This window comes from Rhipicephalus microplus, chromosome X, assembly GCF_043290135.1.
Source record: "Rhipicephalus microplus isolate Deutch F79 chromosome X, USDA_Rmic, whole genome shotgun sequence".
NCBI classification, from domain to species: Eukaryota; Metazoa; Arthropoda; class Arachnida; order Ixodida; family Ixodidae; genus Rhipicephalus; species Rhipicephalus microplus.
Genome location: NC_134710.1, coordinates 503,514,179 through 503,536,157, shown reverse-complemented (window position 1 = coordinate 503,536,157; position 21,979 = coordinate 503,514,179). Strand labels below are relative to the sequence as shown.

The 21,979-nt window shown below is 44.4% G+C and overlaps 1 protein-coding gene across 3 annotated transcripts in view; it reads left to right on the top strand.

Annotated features, from left to right (window-relative positions):
• The window catches only part of LOC119160735 (chorion peroxidase), a 1,158,638-nt gene that overhangs the window by 569,371 nt on the left and 567,288 nt on the right, over nt 1-21,979 (top strand). For all 3 annotated transcript variants that reach the window (XM_075881050.1, XM_037412942.2, XM_037412943.2), the window contains one exon: nt 9,941-10,039. In XM_075881050.1, coding sequence (XP_075737165.1) covers nt 9,941-10,039 — 99 coding nt within the window. The remainder of the gene's footprint in view (nt 1-9,940; nt 10,040-21,979) is intronic.

Genomic DNA, 21,979 nt, shown 5'->3' with positions numbered 1-21,979 from the left:
CTCAATGGCACGCGTGCATGCCAACAGTGGCTTAAACTCAGACGGTGGCGCCTGACCTACCTCTTGCCAGACGCTTTTCCGAACAAGCTTTCCCCTTCTAATCCCAAACGCGGGCGACCTTGACGGCTCCGCTCGTGGACTGTGTGAACGAAGAAGTGTCCTTTCTTTCCCATCCCATGCTCAGGGTCTTCCGCGTTCGCCTTCGCGGAACCAACCGATTGGCTTCGCTAGTTGACGGGTCGGGAACTGGCTACGGGCTCTACATCAGCCGCATTAATTGCGCTGCACCCAACATGCTGGTGATTGTGCCTCATACTAGCTATATCATCATCATCAACAGCCTGACTACGTCCACTGCAGGACAAAGGCCTCTCCCATGTTCCGCCAGTTAACCTGTATCAGACCCAGGTAGGCTGATCAAAGACTGAGACGGTCACCGATGAAGCAGGATGCAGCAATGCCTTGCCGGGTTTATTGTCGCCGCTTATATTAGGCATAATCGGTCGGTGCGCACCGGAGTGCGCATCATGAGTCATGGTCAGCATGACCCAGCACGATACATCTCCCGTCCTTTTTTTTTAACAAGGCGTAAAAAAAGAAGTGCAATGCGGTAGAAAAAATACAAATTCAACAGTATTCCGCCGGAACTAGCCGCTAAACTATTTGAGCAAAGTTGGGGCCGTATGCTAAACGTCTTGGTTCCTCCCTAATGCGCGCGGATCTTCTAGGTGCCGGCGAAGTCACGCGAGGCGGGCTCTGATGTGGAGGCTCTTCTGCGTCATCATCTCCGACGCCAGTGTCACTGTCGCTGGAGTACGTAAATGGCTCCGAGGTTGCCAGCAGCTGTTGGCGGTTACGCCGCAGCGTTCTCCCCTCTCCTGTTGCGACGTTGTAGGACCTCGGGGCTACTTTTCCCAATACCTTAGCCTTTTGAGACCAAGCCTGGCCTTTCACGCGAACCACGTCTCCCGGTAGGAGTGGTCTCAGCGGTCGTCCAGACGACGTCTGCTGGCGCTTTTTTACAGGACTCTTGGGCTGCAGGTTGAAGTCGGGGATCCTAGTGCGTAGAGGCCTGCCCTGCAGAAGTTCCGCCGGCGACCGGCCATCCTGCAAGGGAGCAGAGCGGTAACCAAGTAACCCAAGCCAAAAATCTTCATGTGTGGTCCCAGTCTTCTTAAGCAGCCGCTTTATAATTTGGACACCCTTTTCTGCTAGCCCGTTGGAACGTGGAAACATTGGGCTCGAAGTTATATGTTTGAAATCGTACCGTCTGGAGAACGTGGCGAATTGGTGACTTGCGAACTGGGGGCCGTTGTCTGTGCAGACTTCCATCGGTATTCCATACCTTGCAAAGATGGCTGCCAGCTTGTCGATAACCGCAGTTGCCGATGTCTCCTCGAGTTTTTCAACTTCTGGAAAATTGGAATAGGCATCAAAAACAGCCAGGTACGTGGCTCCAGCATAACAAAAAAGATCTACGCCCACTCGGTACCAAGGGTGATCAGGAGGGATTCGTAGCAAGAGGGGCTCGTCCGGTTGTTTGTACGCATAGGTTTTACAGACAGCACAATTCCGTACAACGTCAGCAATGTCAGAGTTCAAACCAGGCCAAAATACTAAACGCCGTGCCCTAGCTTTGCACTTATTTAAACCAAGATGGCCCTCGTGAATGCGGCTTAGGGTTTCTGGACGCAGTTTCTTTGGTATAACTACTTTACAGCCCTTCAGAAGAATTCCGTCGACAACTGAAAGTTCAGAGGCGAACGGCTTGAGTGTTCCTTCGAAGTCTTTGTTTAACGACAAGCTTTCTACTACCGCACGTAGCTCCGGGTCGTTAGATGTTTCCCGAGACAAAAGCTGTTTCGTTCTTTCACTCACTAAAGATGACAAAACGGCCACTGCGTGTACTTGAATGGCGCCAAAATCCACTGTGTCTTCACGCTCTGACGGTGTGGCCCTTGAGAGCATGTCAGCAAGGACCAATTCTTTGCCTGGAACAAACTGTAGAACATAGTCGTATATTAATAAGCGCAGAAAAAATCTTTGAAGTCTTGGGGGCATGTTCCCGATATCTTTGGACGAAATGGCTAGCAACGGTTTGTGATCGGTGTCGATCACAATTTTCCTACCGTACACAAACTGGTGGAACTTCTCGCAACCGTATGCTATACCCATCGCTTCTTTCTCTATTTGAGAATAACGCTTTTCAACGTCGGTCATGGCTCGTGACGCGTAGGCGATAGGACGCCAGCCACTGGAGTGTCGCTGGAGCAGTGCGGCCCCTATGCCATCCTTAGATGCGTCTGCCGTTATCTTTGTCTCTTTCGCGGGGTCGAATATAGCGAGGAGCGGGGCAGTGCGCAGCGCTTCGCAGACTGCGTGCCATTCCTGAGCGTGTTTTTCGGTCCAGTCAAATACGGTGTCCTTCCGTATCAGGCTTCGAAGAAGCTTCGTTCTATCAGCGAGAGTTGGCACATATTTTCCAAAATAGTTTATTACTCCAAGCATACGTTGTACGGCAAGTTTTTCAGTTGGTACGGGCATTTTGCTCAAACAGTCTACAAGAGCTGCATTTGGACGAATTCCTGCTGAGCTGATAACATCGCCCAAGAAAACTATCTTCTGCACTCCAAACTGGCACTTCGCCCTGTTGAATGTTAGCCCTGCGCGTTGGGCTGCGCATAGAGCGGCTTGAAGGCGACTGTCATGCTCTTGCTTGGTTGCTCCCCACACGAGAATGTCATCAATGTACACTCTAACTCCGGGTAAATGGTCAAAAATCTCGCTCAGTGTTTTCTGGAAGACTTCGGGGGCAGATGCAATGCCAAATGGAAGTCTAAGAAATCGGTAGCGCCCGAACGGCGTGGCGAACGTGCATATCTTTGAGGTAGGTTCATCAAGGGGAATTTGGTGAAACCCTGCGTTAGCGTCTAGTCGACTGAAGAAATTCGCACCAGACAGCTCCGCCTCAATGTCTTCGCGTTGTGGCATCTGGTAGTGTTCGCGTTTCAAGCATGCGTTTACGCTTCTTGGATCCATGCATACCCTGAGGCTACCGTCTTTTTTTCTTACAATAACAAGCGGGCTTACCCAATCAGTTGGTTCGTCCACCTTGCAGATGATGTTCGCCTGTTCCATGCGCACCAGCTCTTTCTGTAGGGGTTCCCGTAAGGCCAAAGGAACGCGTCGCGCTGCATGGATCACTGGAACCGCATCGTCATGTAGTACCATACGATATTGCCGCTTCACGCACCCAGTGCCTTCGAAGAGGTGGCTGAATTTCTGCGTCGTTGGGAGAGACCGTTGCGTCATTGGAGTCATCCCTTCAGTGGTTACGAAATCAACCACCCTGGAGACAAGTGCTAGAGATTCAGCCAGTTCGAGACCTAATATACTCTGGCCCCGCTTCACCACGAAGAAATCTGCAAGGCACCGACGCTCGTTGATCGTAATCACCTGAGTTGTCACTCCGTAGTGCATGATAGCGTTTCCGCTATAGGATCGTAAAACGGAATTACTTGCCCTGAGGGGTGGATTCGTTCGGAATCTTTTGTACACTGACAGTGGTAATAAATTGGCTTGGGAACCAGTGTCTACTTTGAATGCAACTTCTTGCTGTCCAACTTGGGCCTTAACAATCCAATCTGTTTTCTGGATTCCGCACACGGTGACGTCCAAGATTGCAAAGTCTTCCTTTTCCTCTTGTACTTCGTCGACCTCATACTTTCTGCAACAAACCGCAAAATGATTTCGGCCTGCGCAGGCGCGGCATATTTTGCCAAAGGCGGGACATTTCCTAGGCTCATGTCTTCGATTGCACTTGCAGCACTGGACAGGAGCTTTCCGGCCTTGGGTGCGATGTAGGTAACGTTTTTCGGTGGCGTCCACTCTTGCTTCGTTACCTTGCCATGCTTCGTTTTGCTTGTTCGCGAGCTCTGCTGCTTTGCAGATTTGTTCGGCCTTCTGGAGCGTCAAGTCCTTCTCGCGTAGCATCTTTTCCCTCAGTTTAGTGTTCCAGGAGCCAAATACGATTTGGTCGCGTATCATCGAGTCAGCAAGCGGACCGAAGTTGCAATACCTTGCTTGCTTGCGCAGGTCTCTTATGAAATGTTCCACTGGTTCAGCTTCATCTTGCGTCCTTGTCCTGAAGACATATCTTTCGTAGACTTCGTTTTGCTGCTCTGCACAGTACTCTTCAAATTTCTTTACCACAGTCTGGTAGTCTTGCTTGTTCTCGCCTTCTGCGAATGTAAAGTTATTGAAGACTTCTAAAGCGTCGTCCCCAGCAGCAGTCAGGAGCCTGGCTGTTCTAGCAGCTTCTGTCAGTCGTGTAGCTGGCTCTGTTGCTTGTAGAAACAATTCGAACTTTTGTTTAAAAAGCTGCCAGTTCTTCTGAACATTTCCTGTCAGGCATAGTCGGTCCGGTGGCTTCAGTAGTTCCATGATTGTCGGCACCGGCGAAGCGATGTGGTAGCATCCGCCGTCGACCCCACTTCTGACACCATGTATCAGACCCAGGTAGGCTGATCAAAGACTGAGACGGTCACCGATGAAGCAGGATGCAGCAATGCCTTGCCGGGTTTATTGTCGCCGCTTATATTAGGCATAATCGGTCGGTGCGCACCGGAGTGCGCATCATGAGTCATGGTCAGCATGACCCAGCACGATACAAACCCAGTCCTGAGCTTGCTGCTGCCAATTTATACCCGCAAACTTCTTAATCTCATCTCCCCCTAACCCGCTTCCCTTCTCTGGGAATCCAGTTAGTTACCCTTAATGACCAGCGGTTATCCTGTCTACGCGCTTCATGCCCGGCCCATGTCCATTTCCTCTTCTTTATTTCAACTATGATATCCTTAACCCCCGTTTGTCCCCTAATCCACTCTGCTCTCTTCTTGTCTCTTAAGGTAACACCTACCATTTTTCTTTCCATTGCTATAGGCTGTTATATATATATATATAGCTATATATAAATATATATATATATATATATATATATATATATATATATATGGTAATTGGTGCCTCATCCTAGCTATATATATATATATATATATATATATATATATATATATATATATGAGATATAGCAGACAGTAATGCCAAGGAATGTACAGGGGAAGTTATTAAAACCAATGGAATGTAAATAAGAAGAAAGAAAAGTGGATGAAAAAATTACCAACTGTGCTCACAGTTGGTAATTTTTTGCTCACAGTTGGCTCCTGCTCACAGTTGGTAATTTTTTCATCCACTTTTCTTTCTTCTTATTTACATTCCATTGGTTTTAATAACTTCCCCTGTACATTCCTTGGCATTACTGTCTGTTATATCTCATTAATATTGTGTCAAAACACGGAAAAACGAGCCCTTAGGTATACACTTCTTTCCCTTATTTATATATATATATATATATATATATATATATATATATATATATATATATATATATATATATATATATATATATATATATATATATATATATATATATATATATATATATATATATATATATGTGTGAAGTTAGTAACAATTGATTTAAGGAGTAAAAAATGCGGCCAAGACACCTTGCCATTGATTGTTTCACATAATATTGATCTCCACTAATCATGAGATTCACTGCATTGTATTTGAATTTAGTCCATGAGAATTTTTAAAAATCACACTTTTAAAGTTATTTCTGTGCCATCTTCTGCACTGTGAATAATAATAATATTCCAGGTATAACACTAACAGAACCTAAAAAACAGCGTGTTTACAACGAGTGTGTGAAATGAAATATATGCAACAAAATATAAAAGTAACTGTATATGAGCTCCAAAAACGTCTTGACCCCTCAGCCAATTACTTGCCCTGTGATATTTCTGTTCTCTCTGAAAAGAATAAGGGTTTTTCAATTTGGTACACTAATGTTGTCACTATTGTAACCCGTCATGTAAACCATTTTACGATTTATAAGCTAGTAATGACCAAAGCACATAGACTTGAGAGTGTGCAAAAAGGCATACCTTTTGTGAATGTGAAAGCTTCTGCTGAAATAAATTGTAAGGTTTGTTTCCAATTAAAAACAAACAAACGATTGATTCTATTTCAGTCTCAATAATAAGGTATCAACTCTTTTTCCAAGTGAAAAAGAATGATTTGATTCTATTTCATTAACATTATTAAGGTGTCAACTCTGTTCCTTTTAAGGTGGAAGTGGCATCAAAGATACTAAGTAGCTCTCACCCTGCAAACTTCAAAGAGAACTGAAGAGAAAGAACACAATTTTTTAATGAAGCTTCATCTTAAAAGAATAAACCACCTTCATGATAACTGCCCCGCTATTGTTTAAATGTTTTTTGTTACTCTTCCAATCTTTTACCAGCAGTCTTTACCTGGAGATAACACCAGCAAAATAATATGCAGAGGTTTTAATAAACGGCCGTAGTTAGCAGTGTCTTCGTATTTCCTTTTTTTTCATCCGTGCGTCTAAATTTTCCTCCAAGTACTCAACAGCAGGCGGCATCGCATTGTCTTTTTAATAGCAGGCATTGCCACTTTGTGACAGCTGTATTGGTTCATGACAAAAACATATCCCTTTTTTATTTCAATATATCCTCTTGGTGGTGTTCTTCTCACTTCCAAATCTTATCGCACATGTAATAAGCTCTTGCATGCATCGGTGTCACTTACCAGTGTTGCATAAGCACACTATTCGAACTGTGAGAAGATAGCTGCATGTGGTTAAATGCACCCTAGTAGGGTTCGGGTCTCTCGTTTGCTCATGCAGGCTAGTACTAGATAGCAAACTATTCAAGTAAGCATGGACGAAATTGATATGTTGTCTAAATGTTCCTCGTGTCTGTGCAGCTAGTACTCACCATTAGGACGCATTGCTTCATGGTATAAACACGGACAAGATCTGAGTTCAGCAACTAAATCAAAAAAGTTTTTATCTCTTAAAATAAAAAGCAATTTGATGACTCTCTGTGACAGCAACCAATGAAGCTTAGAACTAAATGTGTTATTCACCATATTTTTTACTTGAACCACCTCAATGCTAAACTTACAACCAAAAATTTACAAAAAACAATATATTTCAACTTATTCACCAGCTATAAAAATTTTTTGCACTGTACACATATCAAACTATTTTTGTCTATGGAAAGAAAACTCTGATAATCAGCTAATACGATTTATCATATTTCACTAAATGTTGTCTCTCTATAAAAAAATCCCCACCCAATATGGACCACATTCTTCATATACTGAAAATCCTACCATTGTTCTACACAGAAAATTTCTTCCTAACCACATTGAGTATTAACAGAACTTTAAATAAAATTCCTGGTGTTCGACGTCCCAAAACCACGGTATCATTATGAAGGACACCGCGGTGGAGGCCTCCGGAAATTTTCTTCTTTAGGTCATCTTTATCGTGTACTTACATTGCACAATACACGGGCCTTCTATTTCCCCTCGATCAAAACGCGACTATGTACTACGGCCGGCATCGAACGCATGGTCAGCAGCTGACCACCGTAACTACAATACCACCGCAGCAGACAAAGCAAACTTTTTTTATTGTTTTTTTAGAACGCGTTTTACGAGTAATGCTTTCAAGCTTTCTGGAAGAATTCACATGACGCTTTACATTTCTTGAGCTAAAATTCTCTCTGATTGTTTGCACCTCGGTGCTACCTGCCTTCAGCCACCTTTTCTTAGGCAACGCCGAGGAGATGAACTTCGACTGGACGGAGAGAACACGCGTGTAGGCTGCAGCGCGCCAAGATTTCACGCTAGATATCGTGTCGTCTTTCGGCGTGCGGCGTAGCAGCAGCGTAAACAAAATGCCAGCAGCATAAAGGGATGCGTACACATTAAATGGCTCCAATATGATTTTGACAAGCGCCAACACTGTTGGCATAGAGTAATGCAAGGGCTGTGGACAAGTAATTAGAGCGCAATAAAAATGTCACGGTCAAAATGTAAACAAGACTACCACAGACAACCGGCGATTTCCGTAAATGCTGTATTTTCTGCTCTTATTGCGAACTCCGTCTCAGAAAGAGCATGCATAATACAAGCCGCGCGAAACCGACATCGACAAAAGAGCCCTGCGTTTATGGCCTCGACTTTACTCGAAGCAGCCTAATCAGAAATATTGCGTAGATACTACACGACACAGATCATCATTGGCACGAGCTGTAGCCCAAACGGCGAGTGAATCGGAAGTTAGGCGCTCACCTCCAAGATGCATACCAGATGAAACATTGGCCCGAATCTATATGTTACACTGTAAATGTCGTTGAAAGATGATAGTCTTGCGTGTGGAGAGAGTGAACAAAACGTTTATTTGACGTTCTGCGCAAGAAAATTGATGAATGGTATTCTGCAGGCGCTGCGTTAGAGTGCCTCGAGCTTGTGGCGGAGGCGAACGAGCAAATGTAGGCACGTTATACACAAGTGCCATCTGGCAGTTATCTTCAAAAACGAAGGCGTGCAGCTGGCGGAGAAAGATGCGCGCCAGTCTCGGAGGTCATAAGGTGTACAACGCAAAGCGACGGGCAGGTGCCACCACCATGACGTCATAGCAAAGCGTTGGAAACACCTTTTTGAGCATCGCGTCGCACTGTCAGCGCAGCGCGATTAAACGCAACATTCCTTAGAGCTACTTGTGTGTGCCCCTCCTAGTATAAAGGCAGACATAGAAAACATCGAAGCGTACTTGTGGCGCCTCACGTATGCGCAATAATTGCTTTTAATTGACAATCGCCCAACTATGAAGGCTAAACCTTGAGCAATTATTGGTGGGCGCTGCGGATGGGGTTGGCCGTTTGGTGCCGTTTCAGGGACCGTTAGGGTGGACAAACAGAAAAATGTACAGTCAGACAGACAGACAGACAGACAGACAGACAGACAGACAGACAGACAGACAGACAGACAGACAGAGACTAAAATTTTTCCGTCGAAGGTCCCCAAGAAAGAATATTGCCTTTAAAAAGCAACGCCAGCCGGGTCCCGTTCCGTGTGTGCGCCTTGGCCTTTGAGGAGGACAGGCGGGCTAGTGACTAGAGTAGTGACAGCCGACGGATGAGTGACGATGGCGGTGCGCCTACCGCGGTCGGATGGTTCCTCTTTCCGCGAAGCCCACCTCAACCACCGTTTGGGAACAAATACAGTTTCGTAGAATAAAAGCGGTGTAGAACACGTTGCGGCGATGGATGCAATGATGGTATGCGACGGCCATATTAAGCATAAATTTCTGGAGGTCATCCGTAATGCAAGTGATTACTTTCGTCTAATTTTTCTTTGGCGGACGAGACACTTATTTTTTGCACTATTCAGTCAAACATTATTGGTAAACGTGGGTCGTATTCTCAATATTCGCGAAGTGGTGAAGTCTGTGATTCTTAAACGTGTGCTGCATCCTTGATGTTGGCGAAGGGGGGAAGTGTGTTTATTTCCTGGACACTATATCCGTTTTTCTGTCCATAAATACGTGCAATTTTCTGCAGTGTGAGTTATGATTGACAGAAGCTGTTTTAGGGCTCTTATATAGACAGGTCATGAAAACATGGCCACAAGGGACCAGTGGAGACCGACAATACCACTCTGAGAAATCATGATGCTGCAGGTAAGAAGGTGAAGTGATGTATTTCATGCCTGCTTTTTCGCTCGGAATAAAGTATAACAAACGTCGGCAGGCCGCAATTATTTCGCAGTGGCGGCGGTGGCGTGCTCTATCTCGGGGCTTCTGTGGCGGCGTGAAAGGCGTGAGTGAAAACGGGCGGTGGCGGTGGCATGGCGGTGCACAGCTCCACATAATAATAGCGTATGAAGAAGAAATTGTTGTGCTAGGCCCTTATTTCTGTGCTATCCTCATTTGTACTTCGACTGCCAAGCGCCGTACCGTTTTCTTGTTTGACGTGCAGTTTGACGTATTTCCCTCTTACAGGCCGCATGGAGACCACGGTGTTCAGCAAGGACGAGATGCTGCCTTTGCAACCCGAAGGCGTTCATGCCTGCATCATAGACGGGGCTTGCTTCCGAGGAGGTGAGTGACCTTCAAAAGCACTGCACACATGCTAGTCATGCTCGCTTACTCTGTAATCCGACAGGAATAAGTGACCGTGCTGCATAACGCTGGCGTGCCGCTTGTACACGCCCTATGACATCGTGAAAAATTCTGCACAACAATAATGAGAACTTACAGATCGTTAGTTGTGTGTAAGTTCTCATTATTCTTCTTTTTAACCAGCATGACAAGCCTTTAGGTTTACAATTGGTTCCTTCATTCTGTACAACGTTACAATGAACTATGATGAAGTATTTGTAATTCTTCAGGTCTTGTCGATTCAAAAGCTCAATTTACATGATAACATAGTCTTGTATATAACAAATTGTACTTTTGACATGAAAAACTATTTTCTGGTATTTTTTATATTAATTTGCTCATAACAACACATTAAGAGTAATTTTTATGTATTTTCTTTCCTTAAATATGTCTCAGTATGCATAGTTTAACGTACGAGAACCACAATATAATTATGAGAGACTTCGTAGTGGAGGGCTCCGAAAATATCGACCACCTGGAGTTCTTTAACGTGCAACCAAATCTCAGCACACGGGCCTACAGCATTTTTGCCTTCATTGAAAATGCAGCCGCCATCGCCGGGATTTCATCTGCGACCTGTGGGTCAGCAGCCGAGCACCTAAGCACAAATAAATGTACTACTTTTTGTATGCGAAGTTCTGTATGCCACATCATACCGAAGTGTGGAGGAATATCTTAGTAAGTCTTTCCCCTGAGTAAAAAAATTGTATTGCAAAGGCTGTAAAACTGCCTCTCATGAAGCTAGCGGCTGGCTGACTTCCAGCATCCACACAGACATGTGCCTGTTACAAGCAGGACCTCAGCAACAGCTTCCTCGCCACTTGTATGGTTGCCCTACTTCAATACATAGGCGACATACTATGTCAATGCTGTGCACTTCTAATGCCGCTTAATTACTGTGAATGTGCATGTTGTCAACTGCTCGCCCTATCTTCGGCTTTCCCAGTGAAGCCGTTTTAGGCAGCCCTGCAATATGTTACCTAAGGTGAGGCTGCCAAGTTCTTATTCCTCCCTTGGCCGGCTACATCTCATTAAAGTTTAGCTCCAATCTGCACAAAAACAAGTAACCTAACACGTCGCACTTTACTTATTGCATGCTCACGGAGTCACTCACGTCAAACAACCACATAAATTGAACTAATGTAAGCCAGTATTTTTCGTGCAAGCCGCAGTTTCAACGGTGTAAAGTATACACTTCTCAAGCTCGAATACAATGCAAACAGGCACCCTTCAGCTTTTCAGCGCTCCACCAGTGAACTTGTATACATCGCAACAACTATTCCACGCACCCCACCGGTGAAGAAACGAATTGGTGCAGGGACGAGCCCTATCCTGGATTGCCAGGACCCGGCCGTCAACGGTACCAAGCTTCTTTTCTGCTGTCATCATGCAAAAGCACGAGCAACGTTAGCACACGTCCCACGGTCTGCTGCAAGTGATGTGATCGCAGACGCGCGTAGCAACCTTGCGGCTGTGGTAGGCATGCTAGCGCTTGACCATTGTTCCAGCCGGAGAAAGGGCATCAAGCACACGGGCTACTGTAAACAGTGCTGATATGGGAACAGCACTCGAAACTTGGTGAAGAACTCGTCGCGCTTGATTGTTATGTGGGGCTGAACGTTGCAAAAGCACCATATATTTATGATAAAAGCTGTAGTGAAGGGCTTCGGAAATTTTAACCACATGGAGTTATTTAGCGTGCACCTCAATCTGAGCAGATCGGCCTATAGCTTTTTAGCTTACATCTAAAATGCAGCCGCCATAACTGCGATTTCATCCTGAGATCTGCGCGTCAACGTCCATGTGGCTCAGGGATTGGGCTACCATGGCGTCGCGAACTTGCAGCACTTCTCACTTCGCACGAAAAACAGGCCCGCCTCTGCTAGAGCGCGTGGCTTCGTAAATGTTTTGTAATAATTTTCTTCCGAGTTCTCGCTGCGACGCAGTAAGCCAAAGCAGCCTATATCAAACAGTTCTTAAGCTGGCTAAATTAATTATGCTTATCAAAGTTATTCGTTAGGTAATCTCTAATGAAACAGCGTGGCGTGCAGACTAACAAGAATGCAAGTTTCAGTCCAAGTTCCACTCGGTAGAAATCCACGTAAAATGCAGTGGGTAAATGAATAAAGGCGTGCTTCTATGTTATGTACTGCTCGTTGTAAAGACGCTTGCTCACGCATGATCGTTCTCAAAATGAATTGGTGTTAATTACCTATAAACAGGCGAAAGAGGTACACGCTTCTATGGTTCACAATTTGCAGCTATCGTTTTTTTGTTGCCTAAAAACAAAATAAATGTAAAGATAACATCAGATTGGCAAGCACTACAGTTTAGTGCTTTCCTTGTTTTTCGCACCTTCCAATATTCCTCTTCGACAAAAATACTCTCCTGCGGTCGCGATCACATTTTTTCGTAGCAGTATTGAGAATAGAACAAAAAAATCGGCTCACCAAAACAATCAGCTGCACAATCAATTTTTTTATACCGTGGCCCTACTGAATGACGGAGTGGATTCGATGTCCGAGTGACGGGTATTTGGCAATGACTAACAATACGCGTGTGCTTTGCGTTTGCTTTGCAGTACGCTTCATTCACTTTAGCACTAGAAATTTGTAAAACAAAATGATTCTTTTTGCATAGGATTTTAACTTTCTGGCATGCTCGCGGACGAAATGAAAACAGTTATATGGCCCCTTCACGGCCCTCTTCCAAAAAGTCACAAAAGCCGCTAAACATATCCTAAATTGTTCTCTGGAAAATACCTGAAAGTCTAATCAATTAACGACTACAAAAGAACGAACGGTTGATGTTTATTGAATTGTTTTAGATTTTTTAAAGAACTAAGCAACACGTGAACGTTGCACTATTCAAGATGCCCGCGGGCTATAGGTGGCGCTTGATTCAGCCCTGATGATTGCTCAAAGAGGGTGAACCCGTGAACTCCCATAGGAAAAGATTGGACGCATAGACGTACGCCCAGTGCCACTTCTACTGATCAACTCTTGATCGCCAAATGAATGTATATCGAACCAAAGTACTTTCCCAAATGATAGGAGCGGCTAAATATTCGCTACCTGAATTTTCGCCAGAGGGGGAAGGCTGGTGGTGTCAGCTGATCGACACTATGTCAGCCGTGTATTTCGTAATCTTGTGCGTGCGAGAAAAAAAACTGCACTAACTAGAATTGACAAATGAACTCAACGGAGCTTTGAAGTAGTATGCGCCGAGCATGCCTGGAGATTTAGCCACCGTAGTAGGCCACTATCAAATAGGAATAGGCCACTATCGAATAGGCGACTATCGTAGTAGGCCACTATCGAACGGGATTGAATGCTTAACCTAGAGATGGTTTGCAAATATATTACGCTTTCCCAATTACTTGCACTGTCTGGAACGTGCAGTTCTTTATTTAGCGAAACACATGCATTTAACATCCTTTTATCAGGCTTGCGTCGTCGCAATGTTCAGGCTTTAGCCATGCGAAGTTCACTGTACTCGAATGTTACAGGTACCATCAGAGCAATCAAAACAAGAATATCGAGAAGAATACTCACGTATGATTTTCGCAATATCGCCGTTGAAAGATTTGTAGACAAACAACGCCGTTTGGAAGGTACAGGTGACTAAGTACAGGAGAAGTTAACGGAGAGGCGTAGATCGCAACTGCACATTTCATCGCTCTAACCATTTTGCTTCGCTGGTCTAGCTCGAGCAGGTTGGCGCCATGTGACGTTGCACAGTTATCGCTCATCATGAAATGCACAACAAAATTCCTTTTATTTCGACTTCAATTAAATATACTTACAATTAATACAAACAAAATGACTTAAGCACATGAAAAAATTTGGCAGATCACATGTATAGTGGGAATCGATGATATGCGAATCACGAAGGGGGGGAAGAGCTTGATATGTCACTTTATTATCAGCACAACGTTACAAGGCAGACAGACGTATACCCAGTAAACATTAGTATAAACGTTATGCACGCTGAACATGCAATTATGTTGTTTATAGTTGGGTAACGACAGCACCACTGAATATTGAGATACCAGCACCAGCAGTGGTAGGCATGTAAATTATTCCATACATGACTTCATATCACTATTACAGCAGAGTTACTTGTTAGGCGAGTTGGTTCGTTCCTACTGCAGTGGCTGCATGGAGGCGGGAATGTTGTAGGCCCGTGTGCTCAGATTTGGGTGCACGTTAATAAACCGCCGGTTGTTAAAATTTCCGGAGCTCTCAATTAGGGCATCTCTCGTAATCATATGGAGGTTTTGGGACGTGAAACTCGACATATCAATCATTGGTTCATTCCTGACGTACCTTTTGGCGCGAAATAAACACGAGAGATGAAAAAGCAGCAATTATTAACTGAATTTATTCAAAAAAGCACACAGATATATATAGACGTCAACAAAGTTACAAGTCATATCAGCAGAAAATAAATCCTATTAGTGGCAAGCACTCAAATAATCTATCTCGGTGGCATGTAACGACGGCACCACTGTGATAGAGGGCCCCGCTACGCTTGTCTCACCAAATCTGTCAATAAAAATGCTTTCTCAATTTCTCGTGGATCTTTTCCTTTCATTCTTGCGACCACCGTAGTTTCTTATAGCAAGGGTGTGCAGCCGCACTCCCTTCAATGTAACGAAAGATTTGAACAAGGTGTCCCTCTAAAAGAAGCATTATGGTATAACAATCTCTTGATTACACATTGTCCCGTCTGTCCGAGGTAGCATTTTCCACAAGATAATGCTGTATAATAAACTACCTTTTTGCCACACTCAACCAATTTATCACGGTGCTTGATATTTCACCCGTGGTTCCGCTTGCTCAGTCCTGATAACTTCTTACCTACAGCCGCACAAATCCGGCCAAGCTTGTCTGCAGCAGAAAAAACCACACTACATCCGGTCCTCTCTACAACTTTCTTTAGCTAATGAGAAACCCCATAAACATACGGAGTGCTTACAAATGGATCCCCTATGAGAAACCCCATAAACATACGGAACGCTTACAAAAGGATCCCCTTCCTTCCATTTTACTCGGCTTATACCCCGTGCTTCCAAGTTCATTCTTTGCAAGAACCTCTCGCTTAGGACCCCTAATTGGCGTACTGGAAACCTTGACTGCCGAAGCCTCTCAATATGCCGTGCAAAACTCTCTTGCATGTGATGTGGTGACTACTTTTTGAGTGACGCTCCCAGGCAGGTCATCGCAAGACCATTCTTTACTAATTTAGAGATACCCGAACGGAAGTCAACGGTAGGTTTAACACTATACCAGCGGCGTACATCCAACATGTCTGGCTTCCACCAAAAGATATGCTCATATTTAATAACTGTATACAACCATTGTCGGGAACCTCCAAGGTAAACTTCAGCCCCGACTCCAACTATTTCAACACCTTCAAAACATCGGTCCTAGTACATACACACCGACAGTTCTCGACAAAAAACATGCAATCGTCCACATACCTGAAAGTTTTCACCACCACTGATTCCAATGCAGTCTCTAGGACATAGTCGACAACACTCAAAAAGATTTCACTCAAAACTGGCACTGTTTGCTCCTGGCTTTTGTGTTCGTCGTCCATTCACGTCAAGTGATGTGGAATAAACTGCAAAAGCCACAAAACCTTTAAATCGGAAAAGGCAGAGTAGCAAAAACAGAGACAACAGTTGTTCCTGTTTGTCTCTGCGCACAAACATAAACGTCAGTTGTAAGTGCTAAGTCTCTGCACTCTGTCTGTGTTTCTGCTGCTGTGCTTTTTCTGATTTCGACAGTTTGTGGCTTTTGTAGTTCACTAAGTATGTGCCAACTTGCCCAACAACCAACTCTCCTGAACGTAAAACCAAATTCGGTATATGTGAAAAGCTAGCGAATGGGCCACGAGCGCATAATGAGCGGGGTATGAAGTCATGTTATTACATGACACGCATGTCATCATTATCATGTTTGCACCATTCATATGCCTTCGTCATCTATACACATCATATAACACCAAACTTTCGTATGTGTTGTGCTACCGAAACAGTCGCGAACGCATTATGAGATAACATGTAGTCATGTTTTACATGACATGCATATCATTATTATTATGTTTGGACGTGTCCTTTACCTGCGTTGTCTGTTCGTGTCAAGTAATAACAAACAAGATATATTTCAAGCTAGAGATATACTGCCGCGAGTGCATCAAGAGCGCGTCATGTGGTCCCTTTTTCACATGACACGCATGTCATGATTATCATGTTCACACAAGTCATATGCCTTCGACATTCATTCACGTCACGTAATACGGAATCTGGTGTATGTGAAGCTATTGAAATGGTCACGGCCCCGCCGCGGTAGTCTAGTGGAAAAGGTTTTCGGCTGCTGACCCGCACGTCGCCGGATCAAATACCGGTGGCGGTGACTGCATTTTTGATAGAGGCGAAAATGCTGTAGGCCCATGTGCTCCGATTTGGGTGTGCGTTAAAGAACCCCAGGTGGTCAAAATTTCCGGAGCTATGGCGTCTCTAATACTCATAAGGTGGTTTTGGGACGTTGAACCCTACATATGAATCAATCAATGAAACGGCCGCGAGCGCATCATGAAATAGGCATGTAGTCACGCTTACATGACGCTCATGTCATGATTATCATGTTTCCACAAGTCATATACCTTCGTCATCTGTTTATGTCTCGTATTACCAAATTTTGTATATATGAAGTTCACGAAAGGACACCGATCCCTCCATGAGGGCGGCGTGTCATGACATTCATGGCATACCTGGCTTGATTTTCATGTTGTGACTAATCACTTATGCTGATCATACATTCGTCTTGTGCCGTACCAATTTTTGTATAGAATTCATGATCAAACCGGCAAGGAGAGCTAACATAGGCAGATAGATAGATAGATAGATAGATAGATAGATAGATAGATAGATAGATAGATAGATAGATAGATAGATAGATAGATAGATAGATAGATAGATAGATAGATAGATAGATAGATAGATAGATAGATAGTGTCACCAACGTTCGCTATGAAGGGCTTCGTAATTAAAAAGAGGAATGCACAGAGGGACGTGAAGTGCAACTAACTCCCTGTGAGTTGGCAGCTGATCATTCATTCTCGCTCTCGTTGACGGTGCCTTTACAACCAACTACGTCCAGTGAAAAATTGTTGTCGTCAAGATGGTTTGTTTGGACGTCACTGCTGAAAACAATCTGTGGAATTCTTTCCGCAAATGACTTCCACAACACGAACACCACTCACACACCACGTACACCCCCAACACCAAGTCAATGACCACGTTTATCAGGGCACGAAGATTTTGCTCAAAATCCGCAAACAAGCGAATCTCTTGCAGTGTGCTTTCATCTATCTATCAAAGAACGTACGAAAACGAGTGGCGCAGCGTTGGCCAAGTTTTCTAAGAGCCTACTTCTAAGCCACGCTCTTTCCGCGGCGTAATGTTGTATGATTGGTGCACTACGAAAGCACTGACAAATTTCATACGCAGGTAAAACAAAGTGAGTTTGAGCTGCAAAGGTAAAACAATAAAAGTTTAGTAACCAGCCCGCCGCGGTAGTTTAGTGGCTAAGTTACTCGTCTGCTGACCCACAGGCTGCGGGATCGAATCCCGGCTGTGGCGACTGCATTTTTGATGGAGGCAAAAAAGCTGTAGGCCCATGTTCTCAAATTTGGGTGCACGTTAAAGAATTTCATGTGGTCAAAATTTGAGGAACCTTCCAGTATGGCGTCTGCCGAAATTTTATGTTGCTTTGGGGCGTTTAAACCCACATATCAGTCAATCAATCAACGTTTAACAAACCTTCATGGCTGCAAAAATTTCCTGAAGCTGATATTTGTAGTCGACTGGCTATTACAGAAAGTGCAAGTTGCCATGAATTTTCACGAAAACCTAAGTTCTGGCACGAACGAATCAGATTTATAGTTTCACGGACAATCTGGTTTATTCTTTGATTCACGAAACATGCAAACTGGTTAGTGTTCGTTTTTTGATCACGCGCATCAACACTTGAGGTTAGCACAGCCCGACAAGGGAGCGTCTGCCTACTAATCATCGTCGTGAGGACGCCCCTGGATTCCGTATTGCGGCGCTACACACTAAACAAAAACGACCTGAAATAACCTCAAAAACTAGTTAAACCATTTGTCCTCTAGCGCACTACCTTTCCTGGGTTTTTTTTACCACCTACTACCGAGGTAAAAATTTACTCTCGTGCTAACTGAGTTTTTGAACGTAGGGAGAGTAGTAATTATTTACCCCAGTGAGGTTTTCAGCGAGTATAGAGAGAGTGAATTTTTACTACCTTCACAAGGTTTTTGAGGTGATTACTGGGAGTTATTTCTGGTGGTAAAAAAATAAAAAAGACGGGTGCATTCCCCCAGAGTCGACAAATTTATTGAATAGCAGAATTGATTGAGTTTATTGAACGGCAGAATTGGTGACACATACATTCACATACAGACAAACACGCACACACAACAAATGCAGAATAATACACCACTAGCAGAGACTGCACGCGTTGCTCGACTACACTTCGACAATCCGGTATATATATAGGCATGACTTTTTGACCGGCAATGTAGTACCGGTAGGAGAGCTCTTTTTTTGCATCGATTAACAACAACGCTTGAAGGTGCAAGCGTAAGCTTCATGTGGGCTGCAGGGCACTAACTGTTACACCAACCTTTTATTATAAATCTACACGATCTCACCTTTTTGATTATCCAATAATTGCTTGGCACACCGGGCTCTTTGCCCCACGCGTGTTAGCACTGCTGATGCACAAGTTAACAAAATATACCTAAGTATGCACAAAGCATGGTAGCTCAATGATTTTCATTCAGCGACGGTGCACAAACACAGTAGCAGCACGTATTCATCACAACGGGCGTAGAAGAGTGGTCCACGCCTGCATACAAGCTGCTTACCGACGGCGTTCTAGGCCTTTTTGAGGAGCACGGCTATCCGATAAAACACAGCTGGCGATCACAGAATACATACCCTGTGCGAATTTCGTCGTCATTTCAGACACAAATGAACACGTCACTGCTATCTTACGGGGACGGGGCGGTGTATGCACACTTCCAACGAAAGACCACCATCCGGGTTTTCTTCGTGCTCACGGGCAGCCTCTTGTTGTTTCCGTCTGCCTCGTATCGGCTTCGCGCTACATGTTTGAGAACAGTTGGTGCATGAGGTGGGCAATTCGGGCAGCACTTTACGCATGCAGACATCGCCTACTGTGGAACAAAATATATGCGATGCTTCTTTCACCTGCCCCGGCGACACACTCCCACTGGTCACTGGTGGCCACGGCTCGGTGACGACGACAGAGTGAAGCATTTTGCTTTTTGCTTCTGCAGCAGGCAAGCACGGACGATGATACCAGATCGATTTTGTTACAACTGGCAGATCTTCGCAATTCGGCTCGGAAGCGAGATATCCGCGACGTGCAGGTTCGGAGGCGCTCGGAAGAGCACGGTCGCTCGGTGATGTAGGAAACACGTGAGATCCATCAGCCCAACCAGACACACAGATACCGAGCTTCTTGCACTGTCTGTCTCCAAGGCCACCGCCGAGCAAAAGCAACCATTTGCGAAAATACGCAGGACAGCTTTCCACAGCAGGTTTTCTTTCTTTTTTTTCTCTTTTGAGATCCCCCCCCCGTATTTTTTTTTTCGTTCAAAGAATGCTGTTCTCGCTTGTTGTGCTTATGCTGCCCCCAGTTACAGTAAAAGTGCGCTGACCCGAGGTCAGTCCAGAGGCACGGCGATGCAAAAAAACAAAAAAAAAAAACATCTGGGGGCTTCGCGTACCTTCAGTATTCACTGAGAGCGTCACAAGGGGGGTATGGGGCGAAAGCCGCCGAAGCAGCTGCACCTTGCAGTCACGTGGTAATAAACTCTAAAACGCAGGTTAAAAATCACGTGGTAGAAAACTCCCTAAGTGGTAAAACTGGATTTTGACATCCTTTTACTACTTGCCTGAGAGGTGGTGGTAAAACTATGTCATGTACCATCTTTTACTCCTAGCGAGGTAGTAATTTTAAACCCGAGAGAGTTTTCAGAGGTCATGAGCCGGAAAAACCCCAAACTCGGATAGTTTTTGCTTACAGTGTACAGGGTATGAGTATTAGGTGGTTTGAGTGCAAAAAAGCAAGCAGCAAGATAGAATTTGAAGAGCGATTAAAAAAATTGCAGAAGAGCATTGGGCTAGGAAAGTTTTCAGCTACTTGTACATGAATAATGTTGATACTAAATGGAGGAAGCGAACTCAAAAATTTTTCACGAAGCAATTGTACAGCAGCACAATACCAGGCCAAAAGGAAACGTTGGTTAAGAAGAATGTGAACGAAACAGAGAGGGACATCTGTAAAATTGGAATGCTTACGAAATTATCACTGCAGATCCACCGAACTTTCAAGCATAAAATTCCAAAAGACAGGATCTACGATGATTCTCGGGGTAGTTCTCTGGTGTTCGAGGCCAGAATATATTGGCGCGGAACTTTTGAAAGAATTGGGGTATAGGGACAGTGCAGACAAAATTACTTCAAACATGTAGAAATCGCAAAGAGGAGGCTAACTTATGGTTGGCTACAATCAAGACGTGAATGAAATTCAATCCCTAAAGACATAGTGATAGTACTTAACTTTATGGCTAGGTGGTGTGAGCCACCGCCTGATCTAAAGTGCACAGCCGGATGCATCCATCTATTCATTGCGAATAGTTTCGTGAATTTTTGCAGATGTTTTGACAATGTGCTTTCAAGGTACGCTATCGCGGTAGATAGAAATAGGAAGGATGGTTAGTTGCAGGTATGAAGAGTATGCTAGGCCCTTGCTAAACGAATACTACCGTCATCTCGGCGCATGCAGCTTATTGAAGCACTGGCGCTTCATGAAAAGCGTAGCATCACACTTCTTGCAACACTATATTTCTTTTTCTTTATTCAACAATTACCCCACATCGCCCTATCGTCTTTGGGCGTAGCGGCAGAGACGTTACAGCATTTGAATGAGTTGTGGCATACCTGCATTGTTTTTCAAGCTTTGTGATAATGTCTCTATAGATAGAGTGTAATTGCAAGCTCTGCGAACGCTACAGATCTCTTGACACTTCTGTTAGGTGATACAACGTCAAGTGAGTGTCTTGCTATTATGCAACTGAAGAACAACAGTCAGTACATAGGAGGTGGGCTGAACCACACAGTGCAGTGGCAGAACCCGCATGCATCTGGGTAAATGTAAGCCTGTACCATTTTTTTTTCAGGAATCTGTAGTTATCGCAGCATTGTCATAGAGCTCAGCCCCTTGCATGCCATTGTTACAGCTGCTGAGCAGAGTTGTCAATGGCGCTATAGTAGTTTGTTGTTTTTTTCTGTTCACTGGATGACCATCTGGTTACCGAACATACAAACTACTGTGTTGTCACTCGGTGGCATAGCAACTATGCTTTTGCCTTTTACCTTTACGAAACAAAATTGTTTCCGGTATCGAAACAGAACTATACTGCACATGTTCCTTTCGTTGCATATTTTTTTTATTCGTGGCAGAGAGCACCCTTCGTACCGTCGTCAACCCCCTTCTTCTTCTGAGTGACTACGTTACCATCAGAAGCGACAATGAAAACATCAACGGGCTCTCAGATATTCACAGCAGCGTGTGTCGCAGCCTCGTAAGTCTCGGAAAACGAGAAAAAAACGGCATTCAAAGAACTGAAAATAAAAGCACAACTTTAGGCACGTGTGTTTCCACGAAGTTCCACTGTACCCTAAAAAGTACACCCAGGTTTCATTACACCTTCGAGCAAAACTATGCACTCTGAACACTTCTCCCGCTGTGCAGAAAC